The 21,645-nt window shown below is 38.6% G+C and overlaps 1 protein-coding gene across 1 annotated transcript; it reads left to right on the top strand.

The window, feature by feature from the left end:
* The first annotated feature begins 8,305 nt into the window (after positions 1–8,305).
* LOC131304098 (protein NLP2-like) lies at positions 8,306–13,261 on the top strand. The gene is made up of 3 exons (XM_058331242.1): positions 8,306–10,031; positions 11,147–11,650; positions 12,591–13,261. The coding sequence occupies exons 1-3, from the start codon at positions 8,861–8,863 to the stop codon at positions 13,034–13,036; spliced, it is 2,121 nt and encodes a 706-aa protein (XP_058187225.1). The 5' UTR covers positions 8,306–8,860; the 3' UTR covers positions 13,037–13,261.
* Positions 13,262–21,645: the final 8,384 nt, after the last annotated feature.

Below are 21,645 nucleotides of genomic sequence, written 5' to 3' on the forward strand. Positions count from 1 at the left end.
CTGAGAGTTTCATGTTCTTATATGCCATTGATCGGACGATGGATTAATATTGACAACCTTATTAAATGGTTTAACATCTAAGAGCATCTCTAACCATGAATGCCAGATCATGAAACAAACAAGGAATTAAAGTCAACACAGCAAGCCCCCTTTGCATTGTCCAAACGGTGCCGTTTTGCCCATTTGGCAGAGGATGTATGGTAGCATCCCTAGATCCCCAAGAAATACCCCTCTTTGTCAAGTGTTTTCAATAAGTTTCATTTCAATTTTTTTTAGGAAAAACAGCTTGAAAAAAAGAAAAGAAAAGACTAACCGAATATACAACCTACAAAGAGTTTTAGGGTTTCGTTTCAAATTACTACATCTTTCTCTCTATCCCTCCATTTACTATCACAGAACAATTTCTTAAAACTTTTACCAAACAAACCCTAAGGCCTCGTTCCAGAAATCTCTTCTTAAAAAATAAGTAACTTATTTCACATTTTCAAACTCATAAATAATGTAAATAAAAAATAATTTTTCGATAATTTTTTTGCACCGTTCAAACAAGATCTATATTGCTAGAAAAATTATTTCTGTAAACACATAATTTTTGAGCTTGAAATTGTCTTCTTAAAAAATTACTCCCTTCGTCTATTTTTAAGTGTCTTGCTTCGTAATTCTAACTTATTAAAAAGGCATCATCATCACACATTTTACATCAACTTTTACCTCTATTTTCCCTCCTTACCCTCTATGGAAGCATCATCATTACATTTTTACTTACTAACTTTTCAAAATAAAATCTACTTTTAGGGGCAAAATGGAAAATTCACCAACTTTTACCCACTAATTTTATAAAATGGACATTTATTAAGGAATAGCACAAAATGAAATACTAAACTCTAAAAAAGGGACGGAGGGAGTACCAATTTGGATTTCTTGAACGAGGCCTCAATGTCTTTGAGGCAGTTTTTATTTTTCGTCTAGGAGGGACGTCTATATATCTATCTTTTAATATGTAAAAAGGAAGAAGCTTTTGGTGTGACCTGTTTTTGAAGTTCTGTCACAAAAGTGTTTTCCACTTTTAACCGCAAAAGAAAAATGATAATAACCTTCTTTGGAGCTTTCCACGTAATAACTGTGTGGGGTAAAATTGTAAAAACACTCCTGGTTGCTTTCTTCAGTAACTGCTCCAACCTTTTCCCTCTAAAAAAACTAAGTGCCCACGCTCAATCTTCTCCGATTTGGTTTTATACTTGTGAGCAGAGAGAAACATACATTATCTATCTATTCTAATATATAAAGAGAGAGCGCCACTTTGGTGTCTCCCTTTTTTAAAGCTCTGTCATTTATTTTCCTTTCTCATATATAACCCTTAAAAATCTGGCTTATTAAGTCTTGAACAAAGTGAAAATCCTTAGTCACAAGGTTAACTATGCCAAATGCTTTAGGCAGTTAAATAACTGGTACTGTGTTTAAGCCACAAACAATTCACTCCACGTTCAGTAACTTTTCCACGTCCGCATACATTAACAATTTTCTTCCCATCTCTGCTATTGCTAGCACCCCAGAAAACCAAAAAAGAAAAACCTCCTCATTCTCATGGATTGTTTCAAGGATATATAGGCTTCAACCAAAAAAAAGTAGAATCTCTCTCGCTCTCTCTGCTTTATCAAATTGGAATTGATTTTTATAGCCAACTTGATTGGGCTGTTTGGGGCACTATTATGAGGTCTAGCTCTTTTTTAAACCTTCTCCATCAGAAATGAAACAAATGGGATATGTTGGATTTGATGCATTTTGGGCCTCTCTTTACTTCTAAACTTTTTTTTGACAGGGAGTGAACTTGCGTTTTTAACAGTTTGAACTTTCTAAGTTGTCTTGCAGTTACGTAAATTATTGTACACAAACAATTTGACGGCACAATGTTGTAAATAGACGGAATTCATCTGTATAAATTGAGGTATGTTTCTATTAACTTTTATATTTTGACTAGAGGCTGGGCACATGCGATGTGTGTGCAAGTTAAATTTTGTCAAAATTTGTGAAAATTCGATCATACATAAAACGGGAAGCTATTGTACAAATTTTGACAAAATTCAAGTTGTACAAGCATTGCGTGTGCCCCGGCCTCTAGTACTTTTAAATTAACTTTTACGATGATATTTTCTATGGTAACATAATTAACTTTTAGATTATCATGAAGAAATTTTGAGAAACGTCAGTGATCATGAATATATAATGATACTAGGTTAATGGGTGTGGATTCCTAAACCTTAGTGTTTCTCCTTTGATTAAAAAGCAAAACTTGAATTTCCTTGGTCTTTGATAGCTTAGTTCACTGTTTACTTATTTTTGTTGTTTGCTTCAATTTTAGTTCCATAAAACAATTCACAACCTTTATTAACTAGTTTAGGGTTTCAATCAATTCAGGTTTATTCTTCTATAAAAAATTTCAAGTTTCTATAGGTTCAATCTCACTCTCACCAAACTATACTTTGGTACCATTCGTGCGCTTGCGAATTACTGTCACTGCCATTGTGTCTCATTTGCTCCGAGGGCTGTGTCATTTTGAATGTTTTGATCCTTTGGCGAAGTTCACAAGGCCAAATCAATCGTCTCTTAAGAATTGAAGTCAAAGAAGGTTATTTTTCATCAAGAACAAAATGGGCAGGAACCACCTCCCCCCACTTCACTCTTTGAAAAGTAGTTCTCCGTAGTTAGTCTAAAGTGGTGTAACCCTTGGTCAAAAAGTTCTAGAGCTTGATGAATAAGAAATTACCAAGTGGATTCTCTGGTCTCCTCATCGAAACCGCTTGCTTTCTCGCTTCATCACGAAAATTACTAGGTGTGGTGTTTACATCCGTTTTTGGCACCCAATCCAAGGCAAGCGTTGGATGGCTATTTAATTATCTTTTAATTAAATTGGGCCGTGAAATGAAGAGTTATTGGGGCCAAATGAACTGGGCCAAAACAATGTTGGCGGGCCCAGTTAATTGCAGTCCAAGCCGGCCATGGGTTCGAGTTATTTAATTATGGATTATGATTATTTAAAGCCCAATGGAGCATGCAAATTAGGCTTTTTATTGTTTAAAAGGCCCATTACCATGTCTTGGTAAGAATCTGACGGAAATCAAGAGAAATCAGTGGAAGTTTTCGACACATGGCCATTTGACCAAGTCAAATGGCCTATTACTCATCAGGTGCCCACAAAAGAAGGAGGAGAAATAGGCCCATTATCCCATTAACTGCCCATGATCAAGTAGACACATGTGTAATTGTTATTTACCTCCAATAACTATCTATGATCCCACTAAATATGTTAGTGGGTAGTTATTTCAGACACTTGGCAACATTTGGAGCCAACTCGAGACACATGTCAGCTCGTGGTGAAGGCGGGAAATTTGACTCAGATCTGGACCAGTACAATATTTGCCCATGATCTTTTATAACTTCCAATAACTACCTATTATCCCAAGAAGTAGAAGTTACAAGAGACACATGGCGCCACAAGAGGAGGACAACAAGGCCGTTGCATGCTGAAAAATCGAAGACTCTTGGCCTATAAATACTAGAACTCAAGAAGAAAAAAGGGTTTATACACCAATCAAACTCAACGCTTAAAACCAAAGCCTTCCTAGCGAAGCAATTATCTCATTTCTCCCTCATTTCTATCTCTCTTGTACCCCAATTTTGTTATTACGACATAACAAAGTTATTCCTATCTCTATTATACTCCCAACTTTATTATTACGATATAATAAAGTTATTCTTACATTGTTACTTCTTTTCTTACACGGTTAGGAAATTATTAAGTCCTCGCTCATAGAGGAAGGACCACGGACCTTCACTACAATCCAACCCTTAGGTTGTAGCACTATCGCTGTCACGGTTGAGAAGTCAGAAAAGGGACACTCAGTCCTTTACATTGGACGCGACAAGTCCTGGCACGCCCGCTCAGTTCTTGAGCCACTTCAGAGCCGAACATGTGGTTATCAAGTTTTTCGAATTTATTACTCCTTTCGTCTCAATTTAATTAATAGTCCTTCGTTCTATTCTAACCTAATAAAAAATTAGTTATATTTTTAAATCGGTAATAAATTTTATATTCAATATAGATATTGTTTGATAGATCTCGATTAAAACTATAATGCATTGTTTTCAAAATCACGTAAAATATTATAAATTACAAGATTTAATCAATTGAAAAGTGGCACAAACTCTCAAAGAGGACAATTAAATGGGGACGGAGGGAGTAATTTGAAATTCAAAATTACTTGTTTTTTAAAACTTTTCTAGAACATCATTTATGTCAAAAATGATATCGATCACCCAATCCCGTTTGACATGTCTTAGGAACACACTTATATTAGGAAAATCAAATATTTGAACGCCATACATCATGTGATTGTACTATGTACAAGTGTTTAATTGTTTAGTTGCGCATTGTTAGCATTGTGGTATCCAATTTATCAATCATGTTGTAACATACTCATCATAACTATCTTTTAAGATGGTGTGGCTTTCCTTAAACTGAATTTGATTATTCTTCTTCAAAATGTAAACTTTGTGTGGTTACAATGGACATGTAATTTAGAAATCCAAATAATAAATATGTACACTTCAATAAAAAAAATAAGTTTAACCAAAAGAAATATTCAACCAATAAATGCATCTTAGGTAGTAGTAGCACGCGCATAACTACATTATATTGTGCAAGAAAGCGCATTAAAAAAAAGACACATTTCTAAAGTGATTTAATAATATGTCCGTATTCACTCTAAACCAAACAGGAAAAAGAATTTTGATATGACTTCTCTTGTTTTCATTTTTTCAAAAGTCATTTTACCGCAAAAGTTAGCATTAGTGTTATTTGTTACTCCCTCCGTTCATTTTTAAATGTCCTGCTTCGTAACTCCAACTTATTAAAAAAACATCATCATTACACATTTCATATCAACTTTTTCCTCCACTTTCCCTACTTACCCATCATCATTACACTTTTACTCACTAACTTTTCAAAATAAAATCTACTTTTAGGGACAAAATAGACAATACACCAACTTTTACCCCCCTAACTTTACAAAATGGACACTTATTAAGGGATAGCCCAAAATAAAATATTGGACATAAAAAAAGGGACGGAGGGAGTATCACTCTTTAGAATTTTTAAAATAATAAGTGGAGAAAAATGGAGAGATAAAGAAAAATTTATCAAAAACCATACTAAGAGAGAGGCGATGTTCTAGGAACCCCAAGTGAAAACAAAGTCGATCAGATGGGTTTACAAGGAATACCCCTCTGTGTCCATAGAGTTTTCAATAAGCTTTCTTTCAAATTATTACTATGTCTTTCTTTCTAGGGCAAATTTCACTGACCTTCCCTAAGGTTTCTGACATGAACAGAAACCTCCCCTGAGGTTTTTGAAATAACACTGTCGTCCCCTCCTTTACCTGAAAATACCAAGGGACCCCCTCTCCGTTAATTGGACGTTAGAAAACGAATGGAAAAGATTATTTCTCTCTCCACCCACTACTAAAACTAAACTAAACTCCCAACCAAACAAAACCGATGTCATTGTACTATATTTTTTACAATAGCTATACTACCCTCACCAAACTCTTTACCCCTCTTATTTATAAAATATAAAATACAAAAATCAATACACTTTGTACCCGTTTCACTTTGAGATTTTGTCTTTATTTAAAAGGTTTCACATTTGCTAATTTTCTATCAAACTTTTTTGAATTATTCGTTCATCTCGATAAGAGGAATTGAAAAAGTAAAAAATTAAAACTTTTACCAAATATTTTGAGAAATTCAATATTTTGGATAAAAGTAATAATTTTATATTCTTTTGATTCCTCTCGTTGAGACAAACCAATGATCCACAAAAATTAACACAAAACTAGTAAATACAAAAAAAATTCAAATATGGACAAAAATAAAAAAGCCTAAAAATCCCACAAACAAGTCCGCATGAAAAAAATTTTAATATGAACAAAAACTAAAAAGCCTAAAAATTTCACAAACAAATCCCGTAAAAACCAAAAAACAAACTATTGGCAATGGAGGGTACGGGCTTGTTGGTGGGATTTTTAGGCTTTTTGATTTTTACGGGGTTTGTTTGTAGGATTTTTAGGCTTTTTGATTTTTGTTCATATTTGAATTTTTTCGTATTTGCAAGTTTTGCGTTAAATTTTTGTGGATTATTGGCTTATCTCAACAAGAGGAATTAAAATAGTACAAAATTATTATTTTTACCCAAAATATTGAATTTCTCAAAATATTTAGAAAAAATCTTAATTTTTTACTTTTTCAATTCCTCTTATCGAGACGAACTAATAATTCACAAAAATTTGATAGAAGATTAACAAATGTGAATCTTTTTAAATAAGGACAAAATTTCAAAGTGAAACGGGTACAAAGTGTAGTGATGTTTGTATTTTATATTTTATAAATAAGAGGGGTAAAGAGTTTGGTGAGGATAGTATAGGTAGTGTAAAAATTATAGTACAATGACATGGTTTTATTTGGTTGGGAGTTTAGTTTAGTTTTAGTAGTGGGTGGAGAGAGAAATAATCTTTTCCATCCGTTTTCTAACATCCAATTAACGGAGAGGGGGGTCCGTTGGTATTTTCAGGTAAAGCAGGGGAGGACAATGTTATTTCAGAAACCTTATGGGAGGTTTCTGTTCGTGTCAGAAACATCAGGGGAGGTCAGTGAAATTTGCCCTTCTTTCTACATATCTCTCCATTTACTGTCCCAAAACGCTTCTTAAAAAGAGGTCGTTCTTATTTTTCTTGAAAGGAGGGACATGATGGTTGATGGGGAATAATATAAAAGTAAAAGTATTATTATGGTCGTGTGTCACATGTACCATTTTCTCTGACTGTTGTGTCTTTTTGAATCTTTTGGGATCAAAAGGGTTCGAGAAGACAAAATCAATTCTGAAATAGGAGTCCAAGGTGAATAACAATGGTGTGAATCCTTTTGTTTTCGATTTTTCAAAAGTCACTTTACCTCAAAACTCACTGTTCTTTGTTACCCCTCTTCAAAATTTGAAAGTAATAAATGGAGAGAAATTGAGAGATAAAGAGGAAATTATCAAAAAACCATGCTGAGGGAGGCAATAGTTGTGAAAACATAGTCAGTCTGAGGTTTCAAGAAATACCCCTCTATCAATAGAGTTTTCATTCAAATTACTTCTCTTCTCTCTATCTCTCCATTTACAATCCCACAACACTTTCTTAAAATTTTTACCAAACAAATCAATGTCTTTGAGCCTAACTTCCGCCCACTAGGCGGATGCTAATATGTCAATAACTATAAATAAATTCAAATATCAATACATATCTACAGATGCTAATATAATTTTTCAAATATTAATATATCTTTCTCGAATATTAATGTACTTTGTACTTATTATCCTGCCTCTTATAGACAGGGGTAAGAATAAGGGCAAAATTTCAAAAAAGCCCATGAACTTTCTGACAACTTGCAAAAAAATACCTGGACTTTCACTATTAACAAAAAAACACCTAAACTTAGCATTCCGTTAGCAATTAAACCCCTGCCATCCAATTCCGTCAATTTTTAACGGATGAAACTAACGGAAGGTGTTAACTTTTTATTTTTTTTACTTTTTACATTCAAAAATTACTTTTAACTCTTTCTTTTTTTATTGGTAAATAAATATGCAATTAAGTTCTTTTTTTTCTTATTATTTATCGAAAATTACTTTAACCCTATTTTTTATTTTTAAATTTTACCTTCCCCCCACCCCCCGGCTCTCTCTCTCTTTTTTTCTTATTAGAATCGACTCCACACCACCAATTAACCCCACAACCAACCGCCAAAGCCTTAGCCACAATTTCAGAAATTCAAAAGTTCTTTTAACCTCCTCTTTGTAACCTTTTCTTTTTTTTACTACTTTTACTTCCAAAAATTACTTTTAACTCATTCTTTTTTTAGTCATAAATAAATATGCAATAAATAGTAAAAATAGGTTAAAGTTATTATTATAAATAGTAAAGATTAGAGTTAAAGTAATTTTTGATAAATAGTAAGAAAAAAATTTTATTTCATATATTTACTATTAAAAATAAAGAGTTAAAAGTAATTTTAAAGTAAAAAATATAAAAAACAAGAATGCTAAAAAAAAAGAGTTTTTCAATCCAACGAGGGACGTCATGGTTAATGGAGTACGAAAAGTAAAAGTATCGTTATGCTCATGTGCGACGTGTACTATTTGCTGTGACTGTTGCGTCTTCTTGAATCTTTTGGGATCAAAAGGGGTCAAGAAGACAAAACCAATTGTGAAATGGAAAATTCTGACTCCATCCAAGGTGTTTTCAGGAATAAACAATGGTAGGAAACTTCATCCCACCTTCTTTTGAAAGTACTGAAGTAGTAGTGTGAATACTCGGAGACGTTGCATTTCTTTTCTTTCCTCACCAAATCTCTCCATCAATAAAAAGGGGTGTAGGACTTGCAGGATGAACAATTATCACTTGGATTCTCTCTTCTCCTCATCGAAGCCCCCTCGCTTTCTTGTCCTCTCTCTCTCTCTCTCGTTCTATCATCTTTCTCTCCATCCATACATCGATCTTAGATCTCAGAGGTTTAGGATGGATCCTTCTAAATTCAATTGCTTTTTGTGTCCTGTTCAGTTTCTTTTTGTAAAACCCTGATTCCAAGAATTCGCTCGTGTTTTTTCTCACCAAATTAGGATCTGGGTTCTCTTGTTCCGCTTTATTTTTCACTTGGGTTCGCAACCAATTTCAGTTCAATCTTCTTGTTTCTGCCTTTGATTGTTGGCGCAAAATATTGTCTCAAACCCGTGTTTTTCTATTGGTTGAATTTGGTAACTGTGCCAATGGTTGTGCTTAGGGAGAGTGGAGAATTGGAATCGGACGAGCCTACTGAAGAATCCTCCTTCGAGGAGTTGAACTGCTCGTATTCCTCTCCGCCTCCGCCGACCACATATTCCCCTCCGTGGGGGCCCGCAAATTTCCCGGATTTTCCTCCGTCGCCCACATATTTCGCTGTGTGGGGCCCCACATATTTCCCTCCGTCGGCACCGTCTTTTCCTTTGTATTTGCCGGCGTCGCCGCCCCCACCATCCCCATCCACTTCTAGTACTTTATGTGTACGGACTAGACTTACTTTTTCGCATGATTTCCAAAATCAACAGCACGAGAACGTCGTTGACCTGATCGTCGTACACTTTGCGTTGTTTGTGGATTACCTAATTGAGGACAGGGGCGGTGCGCTGAATGTGATCAACGGGTTGGAAGGCGGTGCGCTGAATGTGATCAACGGGTTGGAACTCGGTGCGCTGAATGCGTTGGACTTCGAGGACGTATATGAAGATTTGCCGTTTGAGTTCAACGAGTTGGAACACCAACAGGAGGACATCGTTGACCAGCTGGCCGTAGACTACGCGAGAGTGGATCATAGTGTAATTGGGTACATGGGCGATGGGTTGGATGTGATCTCAGGAGGGGGAGTTTCCAAGGTCAACGGGGTGGAACACAGCCTAGGTCAGGCCTTGTCTACGACTCCAGAACCATCGGTTGTAATATTTACGGACAAGCTCTCCATAAAATTGTGGCTGGGACACCGCGGCCAATGGGTGGCCGATATTCGTTACGGGTGGAATTGGCTCAACCTCGGCACCTTCAGAACCGTCGAGGGCGCCCCCTTAGCCGCTGAATCTGTAAAAAGGTGGAGGGGAGGGAAGGATCTTTTCGATTACCCTCGACCTTTCATGACTGAAAACGGATCAGAATCGCTGCAGTTGCCACCGACGGCACAAGAAGAGAACCAAGATGATGGAATTGGCAGTGAGGGAACAAGGGAATGTGCAATGGCAGACCAGGGCCATTTTAATTCCGGGGGTTTGGAAAAAAAGGAAAACAAGGGAAAAGAACCCAGGGGAGAGAGAAGAAAGAAGAAAGCAAATGGAGTTAGAATTGCAATTCCTTTGGATAATATCTTACAAACTAAGGGAATGTGTCTTAAAGCTGCTGCAAATCATCTCAAAGGTACACATATATACACTCCTCCAATAAATAAAAACCTTAATTTTGTTCGTGTTTTTTTTCACAACCAGATCGGTTAAATTTAGAAAGGCGTACAAAGTGCTCCAAACTCCTACATGCGTAGGATTAGGAAAAAATGTTGATAACACCTGCGCAAGCAGGGAGACTATTTTGAAGAATAGAACTCATGATCATAGTCATGGCTCTTTATGAACTTTTACAAACAAATATAGCAATACAAGGTTTCAAAAGCATCAGTTAAATATCACTATTCTCCAAAAACACAAACATTATGAGATTTTAAAAGCATCATTTAACTATCACTCTTCTTGTTTACCAGTAAAAGTATTACTTATGTTAGCATAATGAAATTAACGAAGTCCCTTCTTATTTCAAAATATTTTCTTGCTTCACATGATATGTCTTCAAGCATTCATCATCTAAATAATATAATTTGTTCTCATTAAACGGGAAAAAAACCCCAAAACATTCATCACGTGTAGTGGCAACTTTAGGAATTATTCTTTAATAGAGTCATTTGTGATTTCTAAGTTCAATTGCTTTACACCCTATAGTTTTACATTAATCAACAAATAATCTTTTTTCCAAAAAAATTTAAAATTATAGATACGCATTTACATTTAGGTTCCTATATATTATGTGGTAAGTTCATAGGACTCTAGAAGTACTCTCTCGCATTCAAAACTATAAGAGCAAGCTTTTTAATTAAGTGAAATCCTATTTCAATTAACACAACTCAGAGGAATATAATTGCTGTCAATTTACATAGTATCATAAACTTTCTCAATCATAGTTTTCTCCGACTAAATACTATGAACCCTTTTAGTTTCTATCATGCTCTGTATGGGAGATCAAAGACCTCAGTTATTGATGTTATATTTGGAGACACACATAAGAAGAAGAAGTAGTGCATGCATACCCTACGTACATAAGAATTGAGAATTGTTGTTGTGTAGTCAATGTGAATGTGGTGATATTCTATGAATGCAATTCCTTTTTACTCAAACATATTTTTTGTGGCTCTTGAAATTAAAAATGTGGGTTGGAGTTGTTTTAGTAGAAAAAATATTGAGTTTTTCAATTCTTCGTTATTGCAGTTAGCATTTCTAAATTGAAGAGTTCTTGTCGGGAGTATGGAATCCTCAGATGGCCACCTCGCAATGAACACAAACTTATCCGGCAATCTTTTCCCAAAGAAACTCCCGTGGTTGTCGATCAAGAGGGAATCCCACAGTTGACTTCTCGTACTGTGCCATCTAATCAAGCCTTGACGGCTACAGTTGACACAAATAGTGTTGTTGAAAAGGAAATTCCACTACTGCAGTTTTTGCCTACAGCTCAACAAGAGAACCCTGGTGCGGGTTTTGGCAACAATGAAGCTGAAGCAATTGGAGTGGGGGTTGAGGGAACATGGGAGGCTGTAATGGAAGAGGCCCAATTGAATTCTGGGTGTTTGGGGAAAAAAGGGAAAAGGAAGGTAAATACCCCAGGAGGAGAGAGAGGTAACAACAGAACTGATGGAGTTAGAATTGCAATTCCAAAGGAAGATATCTTACAAACTAAGGGAATGCGCCTTATAGATGCTGCGAAGCATCTCGAAGGTATGCATAAATATAATTCTTCAACAAATGAAAATCTCAATCTTGCTGGTAGTATCTTGCTTGTTGTTTCCAACTAGATAGATTTTTCTCTCAAAAACAAGCAAAAAAACATTTCAGAATCTGTCTTGCTTCAACCATGCTCTCTGTATGGCAGTATCAAAGTGGAGACCTCAATTTAAGTTTCCATATTTGAAGACTCAACTCAAAAATGGATACATTAGTAACTAAAAATATGCTCAATTCGTAGAGGATGTATCTGAATTTTAGTAATTTTTGGTGGCTTTTAATTGATCTCATTTTAAAAAAGGGGTTTGTGTCAAGCATCTAATGCGATTTGTAAGTGGTATAAATGACTCAATACTTATGATATCTAAACTTAAAGGTAAATGTCGTTCAAAACTAGGACCGGCTCAAATGGTTTGGATTGGTCTAGTTCATCGTTTTCATGAATAAGTTTGGTTCTTGAAACATTAAATCCTCACGACTTGGTTCGGTTCTTAGTTTAGTACAAAACCAAACTAAGACGTGCCATGTTCACGACTTTTAAGTGAGAAATGTTTATAACTTTAATTTGAACGGCTTTTTTCATTTTTTTCGAACTGCAGAAGTATGTATCAAAAAGAATAGGTAACATTAAAGCAGTATAGTAATTACTTTCTTTTTGGATCTAGTGTACTAATTACTTTGAAAATGATATCAATATCTCATAAATATTCAACAAGGGAATTGATTTTTGCAAAGAAAGTATTGGATCTTTAAAAGGTAGAGACTTCAGATGGACTTGGAATTTGTGGTTCAACTTAAAGTGCGTGAATAGTTACACGATCTGAATGTACTTTTTGAAATAAGACTTAAAATATTGAAGTGTGCAAAATCGAGATGTAGGTTGGAGTTACTCACATAGAAGAATTTTGAGCTTCTCGATTCCTATTTTTTGCAGTTAGCAAATCTACGCTTAAGCGAGTCTGTCGGGAGTATGATATCTACAGATGGCCACCACGCAAGGAACAAGAACTTATCGGTCAATCTCGCCTCAACAGCTCTCCCGCGGTTGTAGATCAAGAGCAAATCCAACAATTGAATCCTGATACGCTGCTGTCTTCTAATCAAGTCTCGGCTACTAGCGATACATATAGTGTGAAGGTAAAGGTAAGGTGTGAAGAAGGAACCATAATGTTTCGGTTGTCTTATCCATGGCGAAAGGTAGAGCTGGAACAACAAGTGAAAGAGAGGCTGTCGTTCGAGGCTGGAACTTACAAAATCGAGTACAAAGATGAGGATGATGAGTTGATTTTAATAAATTGTGATAAGGATTTAGAGGAATGTATCTCCAGTTCTAGCGCAGGGGGCAGCCGTTCGATTGAGTTATTTCTTAAACTAAAGTAGCTCATGATTTCGCTTTGGCCAATTTTAATCTTGGTACTGGAGCATTTACCCTTGTTAATTTTACTTTAGAAGAAGTGTTTGGTTATGCAGTCAAACTGTTAGGACGTCTCCAGATCTATTGCATCGGAGAAGTGCATATACAGATTATCCAATAGCTTGATATTGTAGTTGTTGTTGCTATGGTTTGAAAATTTAGTGCTTCATATATACTGGTGCTTATCTGTACCTACGGCGCTACGCACCCCGGTTGGAATTGCCCGTGCCTATGGCACTTGCTAGCTAATGACTCAAACACTAAATCAATTCATTAGTGTGTAGTATGTGATCCTCTTCTTAGTGGCACGAAAGAGAATTACCCGTACTTACTTACGGCACATCCCCAACTAAACTTTTAAGCGAGATACAAAGAACTATCAATTTGCTTATGGAATCTCAGTAAAAACCAAATAAAAAAGTTAAAATAGCACTACTATGAATCTCCCACCACATACATTAAATCCATTTGCAGAAATGAAAAAACATATTAAAACCCAGAAATCAAAAACCTCAATGTAACTTCAATCACTAATAGTTATCAAATGCTATAAACTAACCATATAAAGAGTTAAAAAAAATTAGTTCGGACCGCGAGAAAAAAATAAGCTATCGAAAAAAGTTACAGAGAACTCAGGCTTTGGTTGAAATACCTTAGTGTAAGCGATCACAGGAGGCATAGTGTTTGCCCGTGCTTACGGCACTACCCACCCCGATTGGAATTGACTCGATTTGCTGAAAATTATGTACCCATGGAGTTACTATTCTGAAGTTCAATTTCTACCAAGACTTTCAACAATTTCTACTCATGTAGGCACGGCAACCCGATGATAACAGAAAAATGAAGGGAGAAAAAGAAAAAGAAGAGTCTGAAAACACATGGACCTAGGCGCGGACTAAACTACTAAACTATCATTCAAAACGGAATGTTAAGAGGAGTCAAAGTAACAAAACTCGATTATGTGTAACATTTAACAACACATCCACCCACCCGCACTAAAAAATCACCCAAATTTCTTGAACACTCGGAACATACACAAATTCCACCTGAAACAACAACTAGATTGAAATTTAAACACTACTTGCACTTTGGAAAGAAACAGACACCAAAAACTCCTAAAAAAAATCCCAAAGGAATGTTTCACACGGTGTAGGTGGACAAATCAAGTAATACTTTGATTAGCACTAGATTGTAACGGCTCCTCGTGCCTCTTGATCGGAACCCTAATTCGTCGTCGGAACCCCTGATCTGCAAAATAGACAAGGAGTGAACCTTTGCCTCTCATGGCAAAGGCCCTCCGCTGCCTTTGTTAGTATCTCGTACTGATAATAAACCCTAAATATCAATAGGAAGTCACATATGAATGCAATGTATTGTGTACCTTTCACCTCTAGGTTTACCTTATATTTATAGATTCATGGATGCTTGCTGCCCAAGTATCCATATTGCCCTAGGTTTCCTACCTAGTATAGGAAAATCAGGATATCTTGGATTCTCGTTCCCTTATCAGTTCATTACCTTAATCCTTGCAGGACTCTTTTCCATAATGAGCCGAACATCCCATTCCCGTTAGGTATCTTTTACAGATCCTACATTCTCGGGATCTCACTCTTTAACGGAATACCACTGTTTCTGGACTCTTCCAGAGTGTTCCCTCTACTTCAACGTCTGATAGGACTTCTCTCCTTGTTCGGCCATCTCATGGCCAAACAGACGGCCTGGACCAGTCACTTCACATGTAACTGGTCCTTTATCAATTATTTGGACCATTTCCTTCTTAGGAGCTCTCCTCCTGTTCGGCTTTCTCATTGCCGAACAAGTTACTTGAACAGTGGCTTCACATGTCGCTTTCCTTTTATTTGGTCCAATAACTTCTCATATTTTATTGAACCGAGACTCGTACAACTTCTCTGAACCAATGACTTCTCATGTCACTAGTCCATAGCGCGATGACTTTTCCTTCACAACGTGTTCGGGCCCTTCTTGGACCTGTTCGGGAATACCTCCCTACAATTGCTCTCCAGCTTTACTTGTTATGTTTTACTCAGATGACGAGTAAATCTCCTTTTTACCAAGCAAATTTATTCTGTTCCTGCACCTTATTTCATATATTGGTGCAATTTTTATCATTTTACCAAGGCGAAAACATCTCTTCGTTTGGCCGGGATAGGCTTTTAGTCCTAATCTTTACACGTGTCGATCATTGCATCGCTTACATTAAATGCGGACAGACATGTTTTGGGGAACGGAACACTCAAACGGCGTCTGGGGTGACGTTTCACATACGCCACCCCACTTTTTAGGGTATTTTTGGGTTTTCGTCCCATTTTTCAAAACCCCACTCTCTCTCTTAGACTCCTACTGCAGAAAGTTCAAGCTTACCCGCCATTGAAGCTCTTTTCATCATCTCGAAGCTTCTCCTTTTCTGCTTTAGGGATTCCATCTTCCAATTCGTAAGTCACCATTCTTCTTTTTGCTCCATTTCTCTCGTGGATTGCTTACAATCGTTTTTAGGGTTTCATCGTCCCCCTTTCTTTCTATTTCAAAGAACCAAAAAAGTTTTCTGGTTATGGGGAGATTCCGGAGGCATTGTAATACTCCTCGGACCATGTCAAGTTTCAGATCTCGTTACGAGATTCCTGATAACGTGGCTACTGTTTTGGCTCCTGAGGATGCCATCCGTGAAAGTTTTGATTTTGACACCCTTCACATTCTTGTAGTGGCCGTCGTTGAGGGCGGAGTTAGGTTTCCCTTAGCTCCCCTGCTTCGTCAGGTCCTGGCATTTTATAGGCTTTCCCCAATACAGGTTTCTGCTAATTTCTTTCGAGTGGTTATGGGTATAAATGCCCTAAATCAAATGTTAGGGACTTCCTTAGGTTTATATGACATCCACCATTTGTACAGCATCTCCAGAACCGGGGATGCACTCACATATTACTTAAAAAGTAGGGATTCTAGAAAGAAACTCGTCCTCGAACTCCCTGATTCTGCTCGAGGGGACGATGATGATTTTCTGATCGTTACGGGCAACTTCGAACCCAGAGATGAGGATGGCCAAGTGATTGGTTTTCATGCTCCTCACATATTCAGAAGCCCACGTTAGTGCTCTCCTCCTAATTCATATGTTCTTCTTTTTCAGAAAAAGATTTCTCATGCTTCTATTTATTTGTGCTTTGTGTTATGTTTCAGCTTCAAACATCAATCGAGGCCATAATATCATAACCCCTCAAGTTCATGTAGCAGATATCAGACGTGCACTTGCTTTCAACGGTGAAGGGACATACCTTTCAGGCCGAGCAAGGGCAGCTCAGGTACTACTTAGTTACAAAGCTTCATACGGCGGTTTCATTGATCGACGTACCCGTGCAGCCCACAACCCTATTATAGCTGGTCCTTCAAGACCGTTCCCCGAGCAAGAAGAGAGGCGTTCTCGAACACCTCCAATTTCTGACGAGCCAATCCCTCTTGCCGAGGAGGCTTTCAGTTCCCCATCCAGTTCTTCTTCCAGCGGTTACACCCCTTCTCCTCCAGAAATGAACCGGCCAATTGACCTAGGAAGCCTTCTTACCATTCCTGGTCGGGGTAGGAATGTTGCTCGGGGCCAAAGTGGTCCTCAAGGTCATGGGCACCGTGCCCAGATTCAAACTGATGCTCCCCCGGGTTTTTCCCAAGAAGAAATGGAGGCCCTCCACCGAGAGAAACGTCAACGAGTGGAGGAATCTCAGGAAAGACCCCCACAAGTCTCTTCATCTCCAGCTCCTACATGGGCTCCTTCTTTCACTCATGGGAACCGAGCTATCACTGCTCGGGACAGTGTTGAGTCTGAAGGCACTGCTCTTGCGCTGTCCCAAGCCTTTCTGCTGCTTGGAGATATGCAGAAAGAAGTGGCAAGCTCTCCTGACAACCTTCTGATCTCGTTTATGTCCCATAATGCCAAGGTAAAATTTCCCTTTGTAAACCATATCATTTGGTATCTGTGTTTTATCTATTTGAATGTTTCAGGTGATGCAAAAGATGGTGGCTATGGCTCAGAAGCTCAGCCAGTCCGAGCCCCAACGTGCCAAGCTTATCAGTGAAAACACCAAATTGCAATGTACTATTATTAGGCTTGAGAGGGAGAGGGAGAGGAACTAAGCCTTGGGGGTAGCTGATGTGCTAAAGGGAAAGCTGAAGGGGGCGGAGGACAGTCTGAACCAATCCTTGAAAGAACTAGAGGCGAGCCAGAATGAAGCCAAAGCTACATTCGAACAGGGACACAATGAAGGAATCAAAGTAGCGACGGAAAGCTACACGAACCAGATGCCTGGGATACAAGATCAAATTTGGATGGCCTGGACAGCTTGCCTTGCAAAAGCTGAGATACCTGAGTCGTCTCCCCTCTGGACCAACATTGAACTTCCAAGTTCAGCGGCTGGCCGTGAAGAAGACATTATGGAGGAGGGAGATGAAGAGCAAGATGTGCACACGTCTGAGCAACCGGTTACTGATGTTGAACCAGGTAATGATATGACCAACCCTGGCCAAAAGGAAGTCAGTGGTGGTCAACCTGGAGGTGAAAATGCCACGGAAGACACGACTGCACCCGCAACTTCTGCAACTGTTCAAGATCTCACCGAAGATGAATGAATTCAATCTCCTTGTTTTGACAGTCAACCTTGTAGCCACCTGATTTGAATTGTTCCCTTTATTGCACAATTTCCAAACTTTATTTTAACATAGGTGTTTTGATACTCTGTCTTCGTTCCTAGGAGCAGAGTTTAATTAAGAGTTTTTAAGTTTCTCGTACTTGTGCATGTATTCGTATGCATTCCTAAGATATGCCAAGTGTTTCGTACTTGAACTTTGTTTGTTGTGCATATTCTCGTATGCTTGGATATATGCCTAAGTTTACTCGTACTTAAAGCATTTCAGTTATATATTTCGTATAAACTGGTGCTTGGTTTTAAGTTTATTCGTACTTTACGCAAGCTACATTTCTCGTATGTAAAGAAAGCAAAGAAAATGTAGAATCGTATGGGACCATTCCTTGCTCCCCAATATGAAAGATGTTTGAAAAAGAAGTGGCAGACTTCATATTGTAGAACCCAGAATAAAAATTGAAAGAAGAACATGCCATTGGAGTTTGAAAAATTCAAAACTCAAGGGGGCATTACTCGTACCCCTTGCAACTAATAAAACATAAGAGAGTTTTATTCGTAACTCTCACACAATCACGATGTGCATAAAGAAAAAAAATATGCTCAAACATATTCATATAAAGAACTTTCTCAAGTTGTGAACATTCCAAGGCCTTGGCACCAGGTTCCCGTCCAGGTCTGCCAATCGATAAGCCCCAATGCCCACGATCTCAGTAACTCGATATGGGCCTTCCCAATTGGCCCCTAACTTTCCCTCATTGGCCACTTTAGTGTTGCCGAGCACCTTTCGTAGCACAAGGTCTCCAACACCAAACTCTCGTGGATGTACATGTTTGTTGTAGCTTTTGATTAGCTGCTCTTGGTATGAGGCCAAGTGCACCAGGGCCCGCTCTCGTCGTACCTTGGCATAATCTAATTCAACCTTCAGGGCTCTATCATTTCCTCCACTTTCAACCAAAGTGGTCCTGTTGGTCGGCAGACCTATTTCCAATGGAATAACAGCCTCTGTTCCATATGCTAACGAATAGGGGGTTTCTCCCGTAGACCTCCTAGGCGTGTTCGGTATGCCCATAGAACCAATGGTAATTCATCAGGCCACTTCCCTTTTGCTTTATCCAACCTCTTCTTAATCCCATCAAGAATTGTTTTGTTCGAAGCTTCGGCTTGTCCGTTACTTTGAGGGTAGGCTGGAGTCGAGTAGTAGTTCCTTATCCCATATTGAGCACAGAAAGCTTTGAACTTTTTCTGAAATTGGAATCCATTGTCTGTAATTAATGAGTAAGGGACCCCAAAACGAGTGATGATGCTCTTCCACACGAACTTTTCTATCATATGTTCAGTGATTTTGGCCAATGGTTCTGCCTCAATCCACTTAGTGAAATAGTCTGTTGCAACTAACAGGAATTTTCGATTCCCAGTTGCTTTGTGTAGTGGACCCACGATGTCCATGCCCCATTCGGCAAATGGCCAGGGACTCGTTAGTGGTACCAAATCTTCTGCTGGCACTCGTATCATTGGTGAAAACTTCTGACACTTTTCACAAATTTTTACGTATACCTTAGCATCTTCTTGCATGTACGGCCACCAATAACCTTGGGTGATTGCTCGATGGGCTATGGACCTGCCCCTAGCATGGCTTCCACATGTTCCCTCGTGAATCTCGTGGAGGAACTTTTGCACCATTTCAGGATGCACACAAAGTAAATAGGGTCCTGTAAAAGACTTCCTATATAATTTTCCCTTTGGGGATAACCAAAATCGAGCAGATTTGGTCCTTATTTTATGAGCCTCCTTTTTGTCTGAAGGGAGTGTTTCATCTCGTAAAAACTCCACAATTGGGTCCATCCAACTTGGTCCCTGGTTCACGTCCAAGACTATCTCCACGCTTCTCCTAATGCTTGGCTCAGTCAGATACTCTACGGCTATCTTTCTTTTAAACTCAGTTGGTACAGCTGCAGCTAACCATGCTAATGAATCTGCATAAGCATTCTTTCCAGAACTTATCTGCTCAATATACACCCTTTCGAAGGTATCAAGCAGATTTCTGGTTGCCTGTACATAGGCCGCCATCTTCTCGCTCCGGGTTTCATATTGCCCGGACAGTTGATGGACTACAAGTTGTGAATCTTTTAGGGTTTTTGCACTTCTCAAGCCAGCTAAGAGTGCCTCGTACTCTGCCACGTTATTTGATCTATTGAACCCTAGCCGAACAGATAGTTCTAACATTGACCCTTCAGGGGGTAAAAGCACAACCCCGATTCCTGATCCAGTGTTGTAAGTTGACCCATCAACGAACAGCTTCCATTCCTGGGGATCTTGTTCGGCTGAGGCCTGTTTCTTCATTACAGGTGATTTTGCTTCCTGCTCCTTTCTCGTAGGAGGCATAGGTGCTACTGTGGGTGAGAATTCTGCCACATAATCAGCCAACACTTGGCCTTTGATTGCTGTGCGCGGCTGATAAATCGATGTCATATTGGCTCAACTCAACGGACCAAGTTGAGATCCTTGCCGAGAAGTCTGCTTTTCGTAGCAGTGATTTTAATGGGAACTCAGTATAAACCACAACTTTATGGCTCTGGAAATAATGTGGCAATTTTCTGGTTGCTGTCCTTAATGCCAGGACTAACTTTTCGAGGGGCAAATATCTTGTTTTTGCATCTAACAACGTTTTGCTCACATAATAGATTGGGATTTGCTCGGATCCCTTATTTCTCAAGAGGACTGCACTCACAGCATGCTCAGAAACGGCTAAGTACAAAACTAGGGACTCACCTGGTTCCGGAGTCGAAAGAAGGGGAGGAGAAGCCAAATATTCCTTCAGATCTTGGAAGGCTTGTTCACACTCTGCTCCCCATTTGAATCCTTCCCTTTTCTTTAACAGCTGAAAGAAAGGTCTGCACTTGTCACTTGACCGGCTAATAAATCGATTAAGAGCCGCTGCCATCCCAGTCAATCGTTGGACTTCTTTCGTTGTCCGAGGACTCTGCAGATTCTGTAAGGCCTTTATCTGGTCGGGGTTCGCCTCAATCCCCCTTAAGGTTGCAAGGTGGCCCAAAAACTTTCCAGAACTGACTCCAAACGCACACTTTGAGGCGTTGAGTTTCAGTTTGTATTTCCTCAAGATTTCAAAAGCCTCTTTCAAATCTGCTATATGGCCTTGCCCAGTTTTACTTTTCACCACCATGTCGTCTATGTAAACCTCCATAGTCTTGCCGAGCAATTTTCTGAACATGATGGTTGCCAATCTTTAATATGTTGCCCCTGCATTCTTCAATCCAAAGGGCATGACATTGTAACAATATAACCCTCGTGGTGTAATAAAAGAAGTCTTCTCTCGATCTGGCCCGAACATGGCAATTTGATGATATCCTTGATATGCATCGAGAAAACTCATTCGTTCGTATCCTGTAGTTGCATCAACTAGCTGGTCTATCCTGGAAGAGGAAAACTGTCCTTTGGGCATGACTTGTTTAAATCTGTGAAGTCTACACAAACACGCCATTTTCCATTCTTTTTCTTGACAACAACAGTATTGGATAACCATTCTGGATAGTAAACTTCCCTTATTGCCTTGGCTTCCAACAAACGGTCTACTTCTTCAATTACAGCGTCAACGTGTTATATGGCTGCCCTTCTTTTCTTTTGAATGACTGGCTTATGCTGTGGATCTACATTCAAATGATGGCAAATAACGTCTGCACTCACCCCAGGCATTTCTTCTGGTGTGCAGGCAAATACGTCAACATAAGTCTTTAAGAAACTTATCAATTCAGTCACTTCCTCTGCTGGCAGTGATTCCCCAATCAAAAAATACCTATCTGGATCAGTCTCGTTGATCTGTGTTTTCTTCAAACCCTCAACTACCCTCTCGGTTGGGTCCTTTCCGATATCTTCGATGGTCGGCTGATCTGAAATTTCCATAGTATTGACATGGTGGG

Source organism: Rhododendron vialii, chromosome 1a (assembly GCF_030253575.1).
Source record: "Rhododendron vialii isolate Sample 1 chromosome 1a, ASM3025357v1".
Lineage (NCBI taxonomy): Eukaryota > Viridiplantae > Streptophyta > Magnoliopsida > Ericales > Ericaceae > Rhododendron > Rhododendron vialii.